At 42.0% G+C, this 17,067-nt stretch overlaps 1 protein-coding gene across 3 annotated transcripts in view; it reads right to left on the minus strand.

Moving 5' to 3' along the window:
- Positions 1–4,341: 4,341 nt before the first annotated feature.
- Positions 4,342–17,067, minus strand: part of LOC142493874 (cytochrome P450 2K4-like) — a 139,107-nt gene continuing 126,381 nt past the window's right edge. For all 3 annotated transcript variants that reach the window (XM_075598564.1, XM_075598566.1, XM_075598565.1), the window contains exons 8-10: positions 12,366–12,550; positions 11,781–11,922; positions 4,342–6,373 (exon numbers count right to left, since the gene is read on the minus strand). In XM_075598564.1, the coding sequence (XP_075454679.1) occupies positions 6,192–6,373; positions 11,781–11,922; positions 12,366–12,550 (509 nt within the window). In that variant the 3' untranslated portion in view covers positions 4,342–6,191. The remainder of the gene's footprint in view (positions 6,374–11,780; positions 11,923–12,365; positions 12,551–17,067) is intronic.

Raw genomic sequence — 17,067 nt, forward strand, 5'->3', positions numbered from 1 at the left:
ATTTATTTATTTTTCTTTATTTGTATTTTATTGGTATATAAGCATTTAGAATAGCGCAGAACTAAACTTTTTTCTTATGACCGGGACTTAGCTACAAACGTCCTGGAGCTAAAATCGGCTTGAAATCCCAGCCGCAACCGCTACGTTCAGTTCTCAGAAGTTGACTGCAAAAAAACAGGACATAGAAAATATTCCGGTTTGTTTTTTGCACAGAGGCATCTTTTTCCACATTCAAAAACTCCGCCACTGTTTTGGCGTTTGAGAATCTCCTGGCTGATTGCAAGGTTTCTTATAGTATTTTGGAGTTTATTCACAAAATACTACAGCCAATCACCGCATGGGAACTTTCTTACCAGCCAATCAGAGCGATGCCAGTCCTGTGAAGCCGGGCAAGCGGGGATTCTGAATCAGCCAAGGGCATACACAACTTTGCCACCTTAGCCACTTGCTATTCAGATGCCACTCGACTGGGTTAGGCTCCTCCAAGTCTGGTGGGCAAATGGTAGTCCGGACTTCCATTCATCCCAGGACGTGGGTACTTGAGCCGTTCCCTCCTGCCCAAATGGTCTTCACACCTCAGGCATGTGGCTTACATGTCCGATGTCTGAACAGACTTACTGGCACCAGTTAGTAGCCCAGTGGCCTGTCAGAACATTGGTCCTGAAAGTCCCAGCTCATAATACCGTGCACAACAGTACATGCTATATTAAACAACTATTTACAAAATATACTGTTATAAGTCCTAAATCTCTGGTTACGGGAAATAGAATAAAAAGTTGCACTTTATTTTCTGTTAGCCTATATTCCACACACACTATAAAATAGACTTGGACTGGACTTTAAAAATCCCCTCGCAACCTTATCTATGGTTGGAGAACCAATTAACCCCTATACAGGTTCTGGGTGACCGGGGTAGTAACTGGGTATCCCACTTAACCTAGGGACTCCTTATAGTTACAGGGACACTTTTTTCATCCCTTTGCACCATTAACCTTTCTGGGATGTGCTGAATCAGGGAACCCTAACGATTAGTCGTGCAAGCATTTTCAAGGGGAGATATTGCCGGGACAATGTGTCTATATGTATCCGGGAATCAAGCTTGATTCCCAGGTACATTTTTGGGGTATCCAGCAACTCTAGACCCCGACTACATAGACACATTCTGACAACACTTTTTCCACAAAACCCCTCTTGAAACTCATACTCTAGCAATCCCTGCTTGCTGGCATTCCTGGAAAGGCAGAAACATAAACATTCTTTATTGTCGTATAATTACATGTCATGCAGATACAACGGTTAGGCTCAAGAGCGGACACTCTTGAACCCCAAAACATGGATCAGAGGTAACCAAACAGGTTTGACCTTTATTTGATAGCCTGGTTACCTCCTCACCATCACAAACAGATTTTGACAGTTCCACCTACCATCACCGAGTGTGAAGTCAATTTAGAGCATATCAACTGGCAGCCGATGGGGCTCGGGAGACTGCGTCACAGAGGTATGGCCAGTGGAAGAAGCACAGCTTCAAGCTGGGATGCCCGAAAGGGGGAGTGAAGTATGGACCAGACCTGAGAAAGGTGGAGAACCTTTTGAGGGAATACATGAGATCATGGCCTCCATGTGGATAGACGCAGTGCCAGAAGAAGACACTCTGGCTGGTTGATGGGAAAGGCCCCCGTCAATCTGAACTGGATAGAAGTTTATAATAGATTTGATACAGATCAATCTAGATACAAAATCATTATTTGAGGGTGATATGGACAAACACAGGGTAGATATCAGTATGTATGAACCCTCTGAGGTAACATGGAAACCCACAAAAGACAGGAGACTGAAATACGTAAAAACGGACAGTGTTTTGTTATGCACTAAAGTAAATAGGACTGGGAAAACAAAATGTAGTCTGTAAAGTGTGGAGAGATACCTACAAAAGGTGATGGTTGCTAAGGGAACAAACAAAAGGCAGGAGAAAATAGTAACAAGGGAAATAAAACAAAGTAACATTAACTGCAAGAATTATATAGAAAATATGAGTTGGTGAGGGGACTCTTAGAGTCCAATCCAAGTCTCTTAGATAGTGTGTGGGAATAAAGGCTAGTAGAAATTAAAGTGCAGCTTTCTATTCCCCATACCAGACTTAGGATATATGACAAGTATATATTTTATTAACATTGTGTATAATATGTACTGTTGTGCACGGTAAATGAGCTTGGACTTTCAGAACCAATGTTCAGACAGGTTCCCAGGGATACCAAGTTGGTGCCAGTAAGTCTGCTGGACATCGGAGATGAATGCCACCAGAGGATGCCAGGGTGTGAAGACCATTTGGGTAACAGGGAAAGGCTCAAGTACCCACGTCCTGGGATGAATGGCAGTCGTCCAGGCTGCCATTTGTCCTACCAGACATGGAGGAGCCTGACCCAGCGGGTGGCATCTGAATAGCAAGGGACTAAGGTGGCAAACTTGCGCATGTCCCTTGGAAGATTCAAATTCCCTCCTTAACCGGCTTTTCAGACCTGCTTCGCTCTGATTGGCTACTGAGAAAGTTCCAACGCTCTGATTGGCTGTAGTATTTTGTGAATAAACTCCAAAATACTATAAGATACCCCAAAGCCAATCAAACAAGAGATTCTTGGCGCCAGAAACACGGGCGGGTTTTTCAGAAGTGCTCTTGCACCGGTTTCAGAAAAGTCTGACCGGAAAATATTCTAAGTCCAGCTTTTCACGACCAAGTTCTCAAAAACTAATATAGCAGTCACGGTTGGTATTTCAAGACGATTTTAGTTCCAGGACGTTTGGTGCTAAGTCCCGGTCAAGGAAAAACTCTTATCCAGAGTGCACAGCAGCTAGGAAAGTCTAGTTTTTGACCCCAGTCCCCCTAAGTGTGTCTTTTCTTCTGTATACTGTATTGTGTTCCACTGTATGTATGCCTATTTCTGTGAATAACCCTCAATTTATTTCATTATCTTGTTTTGCTCAATATATGATCCTGATAAAAGGTGTACAATAAACCTGGTCTCCCGTGACATCCTGTTAGACTGTTAGGCTGCGCTTATAGTGCCCGCGACGGCGACGCCGCTAGAAAACAAAACAATTGACTTCGTCGCCAGCGCGTATAGTAAGTGTGACGGAGTGCCTGGAAAATTGGTAGCCGGGTCTATTTAATTTTTTAGAGACAGTCGCCACATGTGACTGTCTCTAAACCAATGAATTTGCGCGGCCCGCCCCCTTTAGTGACATCACTGGCGACCGTCGCTAAAAAACAAATTACAACTATCGTGGGTGGCCACGGGAGACATCATCGGTCGCGTCACCGCCGCCAGCACTAAAAGCGCGGTCTTATCGTTCTTACTAGTTCTGTTCCTAAACATGACTTCTCTGTGCACCCCTACAGGTCTATGAGGAGTACTGTAGGAGGGAATCTTGAAAGCACAATAAAATACTCCTCTAAGATTAGTCAATAATTGTGCAAACTCTTTATGCGAGCTAAGGGTGACATTTTCTTTACAGTAATGCAAGAGGGTGTAACTTTTCCAGAGTAGCAGACTTTTCATATTTTGGCAAGAATATTTAATCTGAATATAAAATTAAGAATACCAACAATGTCAAGGAGATTGTGTACATACAAATAGATATAATGGAACACAACAAACATATTTTTCCCCATGCCAGTAGAAAGGAAAAGGATAATGTTGTGCTATTCTCAAATTTTATAACAGATTTAGCCTATTATCAAAGTTACTTCTATTTTTTCTTAACTGCAGTCATGACAACTTCATGTTCCATAGTACAACAATATCTAATTTCCAAGATGATCATCGTATTATCTTACTGTTTGCAAGATGAGTTGCAGGTTTGGTTCCTTATATTACAAGAAATAAAGTCGTAGGTAATACGATACTTTCCAGGTTTCGAAGCTTGTATGAACTGTTTTTTGATCCAATAAAAAGAATCATACTACTGTACCTATTTTCCTTTCATATTTGCAGTTGTTCTTAGTAGAAGGGTTTTAGCTACGCATATTACCTTCCCATATACTTAACAGAAAAGTACTTAATCACATAATTGCATTAAAGATTTTCGTACAATATCCTATTGTCAAGACTTCAGGTGCAGGTAGGACCTCAGTGGCCGGAACAGCAGGGGGCAGGCAAGGAGGCATTGAGTTCACAGGCAAGGATCCAGGGCAGACGGCAATAATCAGTCAGGGTCACAAGCAGGGCTCCAAAGTAGGTGGCAAGAATCGTAGTCTGGGTCACAGGCAAGTGTCGGCATCAGGGAATCCACAGCGACAGAGGCTATGGCAGGGGCAGGGCAAGGAAAAGACAGGGACAAGCCTAGTTGCAAGCAAGGGCCTTTATTGACAAATACAGGCACAGATTCAAGCAGAGGTCAGGGAACACAAAGCAAAGTCAAAGAGGAACAGGAAACAGGAAAATATAAAGGCAGGCAGGGACAGAAGACAGGAGAACCCAAAAGGAGACAGACAGAGAAAATCCAGAGCAGACAGAAACAGCAGCACATCCGGTGCACAGGCAAATGAACTGTGGCTGAGCAGGATGTCCAGGAAGACTTTGACACCAATGTTGCATAACTTTAGTATATTTTGACAAAAACTCCATCAAGCAGATTGCTTACCCTGATAATCAGTGAGGAAAGGGGTTAACCCCAATAACTAGTGCTCTAGTGCTGTCAGGATAGATAGCATAAATCTTAATATGAATTCTTCATATAAATTCTTCATATATAGAAACTGTCCCGGTCAGTATGGTAATGATGACAAAGTTCCATTTGAAACGTGTCAGAGCTTTTCTGCTATGTGTACAATTGCTACTGCGCATTACCTTTTGTCTATACTCAGTGATAGCGCTTGGTTGTTTATACCCTCTACCGGTCAGCAGTGAACCGCCTTTGCAGCATTTTTTCTTTACACTGATAATCAATTTGTCAGAAAAGATGCAAGTGAAGATGAAGAAGAGCAAAGGGTTGAATATACATTTTTTAAGGTATATTGACAGAAATGGCGCACTTCTCTCCATATCTGACTGCAGCTACTGGGTTATGTCCAAGAATGTGCAGCAGTCATTATTATGAGTTAGCGGCCTGCCTAAGAATTACAATTCACAAACTAGGATAGTTATAGAAATTCAGTGACTATCCCCTATAGGTCAATATATTGGACGAAGAACAAACGGCGGCGGAATTGAAGATCTGCCGCCCCTAGGCACTTACATGTGGCGGCCACCTCCTTGCTGCCGACCTCCTCCTTCTGAATCGTGATGTCATGTAAAAAACCTGATGTCGCACGCCATAACGTTACCATGGAAAGCACCATCATGTCGTAATTTGACAGCGCCGTCATGTTGCCATGGCAACGAGACGCCACGTGACATCACGTTGGTGACGTGTGCCATGTCATTTGACGCTGCGAATTAATTTTGACGCCCTAATGGGCTATCCGCCACTGAGTACAAAGGTATTTAATATAACACTAAATGACACAAACCTTTAACTCAATCGTTAATATTTATCGATTAACATTGGAGTCCTCACTAATGTTAACACAATCTAAACTTAGCACATTTCTCAAGATTACCTATTTACTCACATTTACAAAACTTGATAAAGTCCTTGAAGAAGAACAAAGATATCCTACAATTGGGGCACTCTAATTTATAGTATATTGTAGTAGAAAAGGTAAATGATTAAAATGCAACTTTTAATAAGTGTACTTTAAAAAGAATGTTCATGTAAAGAAAAATAGATTTTTTTACATGAGCATTCATTTTAAAGTACATTTATTAAAAGTGTTTTTTTTTTAATCATTTCACTTTTCCACTGGAATATACAGTACTATGAATGAGAGTGCACCAACTATTGGATTTCTTTGTCCTTCCCCAAGGATTTTATCTATTTACTCTGTACCTCTAATCATAGGTAGCACCCTTTCAACCTATCATATAAACTGAATCTAAATGAATAAATGCATTGGAAATGGTGAAACCTTGATAATCAAACCCCAAATCTCCCAGAAAATCACACCCTTTCAAATAGTTACAAAGTGTGACAATTGTAATTTGGTAACAATGACAAGTAGCTAAAATACATATTTGTTCATTTTATCTAGCGTAGACTTACAAATGATTGGCTATCAAGAATCCTATTCTCATCTCACTAGCTTTAGACACATGCTAGAAGCGAGGCAAAGCGCAGATCTCATGGGGCAAAGGAGAGCTGGTAAGGCCAGGTGCAGGGGTGAGATCCAGTTCAGCAGCACCGGGAGGAGGGCGAAATGTGAATTTCTGCAGTAGCCTTGTGAAGAACAGGAAGAGCTCCATTCTAGCCAAATTCTCACCAGCACAAGCTCTTTTACCTGGTACAAAAGAATACAAGAGAATTATCTCCTACTCCTCATAACAACATTTCTGGTAATAAATGAGCAATATATAAAATTTTTAGTTTTTTTTTAACAAAGGTAAATATGAGGTATTAGTCTATCACTGGTCATATATCTTAAATTAGGGAACTAAATAGTATTCATTAAAACACTTTAAAGAGGCAATCCCTTCTAAGACCAAAGTGAACCAATTCAAGTCACATGCTTAAGGGGTATTACCTGGATGGCTAATATCTTTTTTGCGCCAATCTAACACCTACAAGAATTTGTAAAATTCATTTTTTAAAGGTAGAATTGGGAAGGATTTGATTTCCTCTGTCACCGTCTTCAGCAATTGCTTATACTGCACAGCCAGAGTCCCCCCTCCCCACCTCTCCTTAACTTTGTTTCTTTGATAAGGACAGAGTGGCATAAGGCAGGGGTGCACAAAGTTTATGAGCTACACCCCCCCTGCCTGGCAGCTCCAGCGTTGGCACCCCCCCCCCGTCTTAGGACCCTGCGTCAAATGACGCAGCGGGTCATGTGACATCACGTCATGTGACCCCGCAGTGTCATTTGACACGCGTTGCCATGGCAATGCGTCACATCACATGAGCCTGCAGCATAATTTGATGCTGCGTTACCATGGCGATGCGTCGCCGAAAAGCCGGCAAGACAAGTTACAGAGGCCTCACGCCTCTCCCAGTATTTAATTTAAATGCCTTGGGGAAGAGTGCGGGGCCTCTGTAACCACCCTGCCCTATCCCCCCTAGAAAATCTTGTGCCCCACCTGGGTGGCGCACCCCCCACTTTGCACACCCCTGTTATAAGGTAAAGAAAATACTTGATTGATAAACACTTTCGCATTTAGAGGCCCCTAAGAAATGTAACTTGTTACTGTACTAATTTCCCCCAAAATTAAGTAGCCAAACCTTGCTATTAGAATTGTTATATATCTTTAGGAAAAGCACAGAGTTTTTTCATTTTTGTTTTTGACAGACTATGTGGGATTGCACGTTTAAAATGTTTAGGAAATAGGGTGCATTTCTGCTTTGTAAGCGTGGGCACTTTCACTGGTGTTTTGGTTCTAAAAAAAAAATCCTGTGTTTTGATTTTGCTGGAACTTACTACATTTTGGTAATGTAGCTTTCAAAAGTTTTGGGACAAAAAACATACAGTATATGAAATTTTAAATCCGTTTATGTGAGTATATATGTTCTAGTAGCACCATACACCATGCATAATTCCCTGACGAAGTCGGCTTAGACCGACGTAACGCGTAGGACTGACGTCACCACGTTGATCATGTGGTGTTTTCAGATCACCGTGGCCACTATCATTTTGGATGTATACTAAGGTGGTACGCCGGGGTTAATAGATCCATTGGACCCTAAGCATTACCCTGGGAGATCGGGACATCGTTTCTTGTTGGCATTAGTTTACTACTGCTACTTACAGTATCTGGCGGTGTTCCAAGGGGTTACAGTGGGAGTGAGTATCGGCGTTTGCCTCTCCTCTCCGTCACCCGGCTAACCACACAGTTTTACCAAAGATACCTTTATATGAATTGATTCTTTATCCATCTTGTAAGTGTGCACTTCTATCACACATCTATTATATTAAAACCATTTTATTCTATGTCTTGGAGGTTATTGCACTAGGGGGTGCGCTTTTTTCCTTTGTCTTTTATCCATAGTTACCGGGGAGTGATTCTCCTTTGGATTCAGCAGCCCCCCTCATCATTTATTCAACTGGCTTTTGATTCTACACTTCTATGAAAAGGATTTTGATGACACTTTATGTCTGATATCAGACTGGATTTTGTTCATTTTGTGGTACATTTTTTGTATTTATTTATCATTAGATTCATGTGTTAGCGCTGTTTTATTTTTCATATATATATATATATATATATATATATATATTATATATATATATATATATATATATATATATATATATATATATATATATATATATATATATATATATATATATATACTGTATATAAAAAACACAAAAATAAAAAAAGATACCTAAACACATACAAAATGAACACTGCTGATCCAATGTACATGTAGAGACACAAAATATGTAGCATGCAATATACGTGGGTATAATAATGCACAGACCGTGGTAATAACGGTTACTATGGACCAGGGTAGATACAGTAGGTCAGGGTAAAAGCTGGATAAAAAAAACACCAGTTGCAATAATTATATTGCTGTTAACACTGATGTGTGGATGGGAGCAATGTAATATGCCAGGTTCAATATATATACCTGGACTGTCCCTGGTATTCCTCCTGTATAGGTCAGTATTATAGGAGGCTTAAAATGAAACTATGGTAATACAGATAGTATGTCTAGCACTGTCCCTGTAAATGGTAAGTGAGCATTAATGGTTACTGGGCTCCTGGTCAACAGGATAAATCCTGTTGGATTTAGATTTGCAGGTTGCATATTGCCTGGCATAGTGGCAACTCATACCCACAGGGCATGGGTGTGCCACTGTGCCAATCAATTGCTTTATTGGCATTTTTTGTTTATAATTTAATGTCTTACATTTTAGGCTGTTTTATTTAGATGGCAGGTTGCATATTGACTGGCATAGTGGCAGCTCATGGCGTGGCACTGTGCTAATCAATTGGTTTATTAGCATTTTTTTTAATGGCAATTCAATGTTGTACTTGCTGCAGGTTATTTTGTTTTGCAGATTACCCGTTGACTGACATAGTGACAAACCATGCCAATAGGGCATTGGTGTGGCACTGTGCCAATCAATTGGTTTATTGGCATTTTTTTAAATGGAAAAATTAGCTATTATCCAGATAAGGATAATAGGAATTTTGCTCATTACTGTACTGTATGTGTTAGGGGTGGGTGGGGGGGGGGGGGGGGAGGTGTTCAATGTATTTGATTGATGTTTGTATTGCAATGTTTATTGGCGATAGAGGGATTGAGTGAAGGGGGTTGTTGCCCCAGGGTGTGTATTTAGGTCTCTCAGGTTAGCAGTGGGAGGTGTTAACCCTTTCATTACCATAGCGGTTACTACCGCTAAGGTAATGAACGGGTTAACCCCTCCCGCCCCACAACCTTCCCGGTAGGACTAACCACCCACCCTGTCACAAATACCCCCATTACTCACCCCATATACCCCCAATAAACCAGTTAGTCTTGCTTAACCCCTTCAGTCCATTTTTTTGGAGAGTGCAGGTATATGTGAAAAGAAAGGTAAGTGGTGTTTTGGTGCATCACCATAGATAGCTCATTGATATAGTGATAATTCCATATATCATAGTGGATCCAGGTTCAAGGACATATAGTATAATCCATAACATCCCAGGGTGAGAAATCAGAGGCCTGGTGGTGCCCACGCGGGTACCCCAAAGTAGGTCTCCTAATAATGGTGTACTACACCCTGGGGAAATAACTAAATCAGTCCAGCACTGGAGGGTAATAGTATAATGGGCCAAGGCCCTTACCTTCCTTAGTGGTGTCCTTGATGGGTGGATCCGTTCCAGCGTGCAGTCCTCTCAGGGTAAACACAAGCAGCGAGGATGTAGAGGAGCACAGCAGCGTTTCTTGGCAGCATACCAGCTAGTGGATCACCAAAATGAGGGTAACTCCAAACAGGGATGAGTATTAAAAGGGTACTTTAATGATCAGTGCAAAAAAACAATGGTAGGAACGCACCTACGCGTTTCGTCCGTAAAGGACTTTCTCACGGACGAAACGCGTAGGTGCGTTCCTACCATTGTTTTTTTGCACTGATCATTAAAGTACCCTTTTAATACTCATCCCTATTTGGAGTTACCCTCATTTTGGCGATCCACTAGCTGGTATGCTGCCAAGAAACGCTGCTGTGCTCCTCTACATCCTCGCTGCATATGTGAAAAGAAAACATACAAACACTATGACTCCTGATGAAACCGTAGCAACGGTGAAACGCATAGAGTTGATTCAGAAATCTCCCTGTGGGACGCTGCACACAGTGCTACCTACCCGGAGACCTGCCTCCAGTCCATCATTCTGGTACTCAACCCGGAAGCACGAAGATGGGCAATGCGAGTGCTGCTGAGGAGAAGAGTGAGGAGACCGCTACGAACCCAGCTGCTTGCGCTTTGATATTTGATCACAATGCTTACTTTTACTTGACACCATGTGAGTGTGTTTTACCATATACTTACTTTATATAAAGCTTTTGTCAGTCTACACTATCTTTGGTCTCTTTACCTTATTCAACAAAAGTCCGATATATTGGGTACAGCACCACGAGACACGAAATTGCCACTGATTGGGATATGCACTAAAAGATTGAGAAATATGTGAGTACTAACTCCGTTGGATTTTGGAGAAACCAACTCCTCAAATCATTTAAAAACATATTGCACTATTGTTTGTATGTTTTCTTTTCACATATACCTGTGCTCCCCCAAAAACGTGGACCTTTGAGAAACATATGGATTGAGAAAGCAATCTACAGTAGGGTTTGAGCTGCAAATCACATTTGTTTGTATTTGGACTAATACTGCATTTTTGTATTTTACACTTCACATTTATACTGTATGTATTTTATGCACTTTTATTAAGTATTGAATTAATTGTAATTAATCACAAATATCACCTTATATATATTCTTATTTTAAAGAATATCACGGATTTGGTTTAAAGTGCCTCGGTGGGTAACACCATTTGATTATGAACCCCTTCATTGCACTTATAGTGCCAGCGACGGTGACGTCAGGCTGCGGTCGCTGGACAAATCAAATTCAAAATGACTTCCAGCTATAGCGACAAAGCTGTCACTCCGTCGCATTGCGCTTACTGTAAGCACACACGATGGCGGCAATGCATTTGTTTTGACGCGACGTCGCTATCGCCATCGCCGGCACTATAAGCACAGGCATAGCGGTTAGCCATTAAGGTAATTAAACTGCTTTCATTTTAATATTACAGTATTGTAGCAGGGGATCTCCGGAGCTGAACCACATTGATTTCAGGTCCGGGACCCCCTGCTTCCCGATTTACAGATCCTGTTATGGGGTGCCGGTATCCTTCTGCTTGGTTTAAATCCCCCGATTACGTGGGCCGTGACGCGGGAGAATTTAAACTTTGCCGCAGGAATACCGGCACCCCATAACGGGGCCTGTAATTCGGTAAGTCATCAGACCTGAAATCAATGCGATTCAGCCCCGGAGACCCCCTGCTCCAATACTGTATTATTAAAATAAAATAAACCCCCCGCAATTGTCTGTTGGAGGTGCACAGGTTGAGTGACTGATTCAGTCTCTTACTGTCTTATTCGGGTGTTTGTTTGTAACCCATGTTTCAGTGCGTTGCCATTTCTTATACTGTATTTCAAAGTACGATGTAAGATGAATCCATAGTTGTAGTTATAATACCTGCTGAAAAAGGCATGAATGCTTCTTTTCTTATGAAATTTCCTTCTGTGTCAAGAAAATGTTGCGGGTAGAACTCTTCCGGTTTTTCAAAGTGAGCCTTGTCTTGCAGAACAGAGGCCAGCAGCGGGATAATATAAGTACCCTAAAAATTAACAAGCATGTGAGCAGAACTATGGGGTAAAGAAAGGCAGAAACTCTCAGCCTGCAAAATCTGAATGTCCCATTATATGACAACAATGTTTGACAATAGCAAGATGAAATATTTCTACAAAAAAATGGAGCTGACATTCCCACTAAGATGTAATGTTTAAACCTTTCTGCAGCATCGTTCATCTGACAAAGGGCCACAAATATCAGCTTGTGTCATTATTACAATGTTCGACGAGCTTGTTTTCTCATATACTTGGACTATTCACTGCTCTAACAATGTTTTTACTGTAAACCTATTTTTGTTCTGTTGCATTAGTTGATGATGTGCATTTTAATTCTATACGGTACACACTTGTGTGCACCTGGAATATAAATACAGCAAATATAAGGCAGCAAAATTAAAAACGGCTCAAAAATCAGAGTTGTTAAACTCACCTTTGGGAGAAAATAACCTCTGAAAGTGACATCCTCAGCAGTCTCGTGTGGAATATTTGCTGGTATAATGTTAGAAAATCTTTGAATTTCATGAATCACTGCATCTGTGTAAGGCATTTCTTTTCGGTGCTCTGTCTGAGGCTGGGCCAGACCAATCACTTTGTCAATTTCATTTTGGACCTTCTCTGTCACCAATAAAATGTGGACAACATACAGTATTAATACCATATGATATCGGAATGGAAAAATACATGTTTATTTTAATCTTAGTGTAGTGCACAAAAACAGTAGATGGAAGGAAAAAAAATACTGTATGTAGCAACTTGCATTTGTGTATACTTCAGTTTTAGTAGAGATTTAGTGATTTCACATATCTCAGACAGATCTGAGCAATAACATACTTTTAACATTGATCCTTATCAGCTTATACTGTACATGACGCATTACATAAATTTTTCAGCACGGCCTGTGATTAAGAAGTGCTTAACCAGTAAACCTACTCACATAAACCTAAGGACAAAGAAAGATCCCATCATGCCTATCCTGTATACCTTGCCCAAGAATCTACCTAAACCACCAGGACCCCCTATAGTGGCAGGGACGGATTCTCTCTTTCAACCCGATTGCCGTATTTTTGGATAAGTTACTCCGTCCTCTGGTTGTTGATTCCAGGTCCTATATCCAGGATACGTCCCATTTTCTACGTAAGATAGGATTGATCCCTAGTTTTACGGAGGAGGTTATCCTGGTTACACTGGATGTCAACAGCCTTTATACCTCCATACCGCATGATGAAGGTATAGAGTCTGTCAAGAATGCATTAGACACTTATGGACTATTCACACCCACGGAGCGTATGCTTATTTTGGATCTACTGGGGATTATCCTTAAAGAGAATTTTTTCCTCTTTGAGGATATCTTCTATATCCAGTGTCAGGGAACCGCTATGGGGTCGAATGTCGCACCCACATACGCAAATATGTTTCTGAATAATTTTGAGAACAAGTTTGTTTTCTGTCATCCTTCCTTTGTTAGGTCAGTGCGTATGTGGGTGCATTACATAGATGACATTTTTATGATCTGGATGGGCACCAAGATGGAACTCGACACATTCATTAAGGACATAGACTTTGCCCATATGACCATTGGTTTTACCTCAATTATTAACACTTAATAGCACTTAAGTTTGTAGACACTACAATTAGGCTGGTCAATAACAAGCTCGTATCTGACTATATACCAAAGATACGGATAGGAATAATTTACTTCACTTCGAGAGTTTTCACCCACCTGGGTTAATTAAAGGGTTACCACATAGCCAATTCCTTAGGGCCAAGAGAATTATCAGCAGCCCTGAAAAAGTCAATTACAATTTGGACTCGATGCAAGCTACGTTTAGAGCTAGAGTTTACCCCGATACACTCCTACAGGCACAGCGTGATAAGGCTAATGCCATTCCAAGATCTATATTACTTGATCACACTGCACCGTGTAGACCTGCAAAACAGTTCTCTATACCCTTTGTCTCGACTTTTAGTACCCTTAGTGGTCACGTAAGGAATATTATTCTCAAACACTGGCATCTGTTTGGGTCTGCCCTCTTCTTAAGCCCGTACTAGGACAAAGACCCCTTTTTTCATACAAACGTGGAAAGAATTTGAGGGACAGTTTAATTAAAGCAGACATAGGAGGGACGACACCTTTTCAAACATTCCTTGGTACCCCTAGAAAAGGTTGTTACCGTTGCTGCCATTGCAGTCAGAGTTACAGTATGCAGTAGGGCAATAAGTTTTCCCATCCACGTACAGGAAATGTACTTAGTATTAATGGCTTCTTTTCCTGTGTATCTAAGAATGTCATTTATTTAATTAAATGTCCGTGTGGACTAGGGTACGTGTGGGAGACTACCCAATGTGTTAAGGAAAGGATCCGCCTGCACAAGGCAGCAATCCAGAGATGCGACCCAGATGCACCAGTGGCACATCACTTCACACAGGCTGGTCACAATCCTAGTCAGTTACGATTTTATATAATCGAAGGTGTATATAAAAGCAGACAGGGTGGTAATCTAGGTAAGCTTTTACTTCAAAAGGAGACACGGTGGATTAGGCAATTGGGTACCATGACACCTGAAGGTATGAACAAGGAGATTGATTTGAGTTGCTACTTTTAACCCATTGTGTGTTAATAAGGTGTCTGTTCCATCTTGGTATGGTTTGGTCCCTTCGTTGTTATCTGATCTCCATTAGTAATATATTCCATTTTCTATCCACAGATCTGTCCACCTTGACTGTAGTTGCCCATGTTTGAAGTGTGTGTGTAAGGAATCTGGAGCCTAAGCGCCGTCAGCGCGACCATTACTCACCTCCCGTCGGTACTCAGGTGTCCAAGCGTCTGCAGCGCAATTCCCACATACCTCCGTTGCTGCCACTGGCACTCTGGCTCCTCGCCATCACAGGATTGCACCAACCGAAGAGGTGCCTGTTGAACCGCAGCCTCTGCGTGTGTCCCCAGCTCCGCGCTCTATGCGCACACGTGCGTCTGTCTCTGACCCCATGCGCATACGCGCATCAGTCACCGAATCCACGCACACGCGCACGCCAGCCCCAGATGTTATGTGCATGCATTCCCAGCTTACAGAGCACACGCCTAACATAGCACTTTTAACTGCTCCTGCAGTGAGGCGTCGCCCCCAAGCATCACACAGTTCCATGCAAATCAATAACTACACTCAGCTGGGCTGTAACACCTCCCTCCTATCAGGGAGGACTCCTTGCAGTCCTCCAGGCCTGCCCCCTCTTCCCATTGGCCTGCCCAGCTTTATTATGCCTGTGCTTCCCATCACTCGTCACTCGACATAGTTCTGTATGGAAGCATTTGACTACTCTCTCAGTGACTCCTCATTATTGACGCGGATTGGACGACTACCCCCTCTGGCTCTCGACTTCGGCTCTACTTGGACTTCGTGACTTCTGGCGTCCATGTAACACGGCTTGTACCTTCGACCATCCGCAACTCTCCAATCCCTGATCTTGGCAACGGCAATAACTACTCCTCCTCTACTACCGGTACCGGCAAGTATTGTCTTCCTTACTATACCTGGCCTGGCAACACTAACACCACATTCCGGACGCGCTCCCTTTGCTGCGGGTGCATGTATCCCTACGTCCCACCTCAGCACAGGGGATGGGTCTGGTCTGCGGGCAGCACCGGCGTAACAGTGTGACCCTTAACCGGTTCTGCCATGTTGCACCATCATCTGCTGTGATCGATCCATGGACACTGTTTGTCTCCCCCACCTCTATCTGTCCTGTTGGTGGCATCACCTCCATATACAGTAGATCATTTATGTTTCCTAAGTATGGGTAACCCATAGAGGGAGTCTGTTATACACTTTTACCTGCATACAGTATCTGCCTGTTTGTTCAATACATTTCATCTCAGTAATTTGGGTCATTATAGTACAGATCCTACTAGCACAATAATAATTATTATATCTGCATACAGTATGTTTGAATATTATATATTTTTTTAATTTCCTATGTATTCACTCCTGTCTTTTCCTCCTTTGCATCATTTTGCATGTTCTCTACGCTGCCCCTGTGGACCCTGTCTGCCGATGGGAGTGAATACTATGAGAGAGACTGTCTGCCTTCATAGCAACCATGACAACAATATGCCATGCTTGAGATCTTCCAGCCCCACAGCATCATACTGACTTACGGTCCAATCAGAGCTACTATTGCTACTTCAGCCAATCAGGAGCGGTGAGAGGCAGTACTTCAGAGGGCTCCGTTGCCTTACAGCACCTTGGGAACAGGAGGAAGTGATTTCCATGTGATCTCTCTAGCGCACATGCTACTGCACGTTTGGTCTGTATAGCCACATTACTCTAAGCATATCATTTTGTCTTTTGTAGACTTTGCTGGACTGTGGTCAGGTTCTCTATGTTGGTCTGTATAGCCATACAACTATAGCATTTTTTTCTAAGCGTATCTTGCTGGACTGTGTGTGCTTGAGTACTTTGGACATTATCTAGATTAAAGTGGTTTATTTTTTTAACCCCTGCTAGGAGGCTTTCATGTCCCATTAACCCCTATTGGGATACATTCATGCCTTATTAACCCTTGCTAGGATATTACCTTGTGTTAACCCCTGTTAGGAGGCATTCATGTCCCATTAACCCCTATTTGGATTAATTCATGCCTTATTAACCCTTGTTAGGATACTACCTGGTTACATTATTCCCTACTAGGATACATCCATGTCTCATTGCCCATTTGTTTTTGGTGCTTTCTTTGGGAGACGTGTATAGGGACTACGGAAGTACCATTAGATACCCTGTGTCTTTTGGGAACGGGCCTGAAGAAGGGGTCCATACCCCGAAACGTTGCCGCCCCCCTTTTGCACTACACTTTTACGTTTGTTCATCCCACCCCTCCCTTTCCCTCCCTCCACCTTTTTGTATTGTGTTTTTTTTCACTCACTTTGTGTTTTGCTCATTAAACTTTTTGGTTCACCATTCCCCCATTTTCCTTCTTTTGCGTGCTGGGAACATTTATTATTTTTTAGTACTCACATAAACCTGTTTCAACCTTTTTGATCTCATTAGTGTGAGGATTGTTATACTGGTTTTGCAATGTGAAGCTGAAAGAGGTTTCCACTGCACACTAAATAAGTTATTTTGGGTAAAAATGTGACA

Source organism: Ascaphus truei, chromosome 4 (assembly GCF_040206685.1).
Source record: "Ascaphus truei isolate aAscTru1 chromosome 4, aAscTru1.hap1, whole genome shotgun sequence".
NCBI classification, from domain to species: Eukaryota; Metazoa; Chordata; class Amphibia; order Anura; family Ascaphidae; genus Ascaphus; species Ascaphus truei.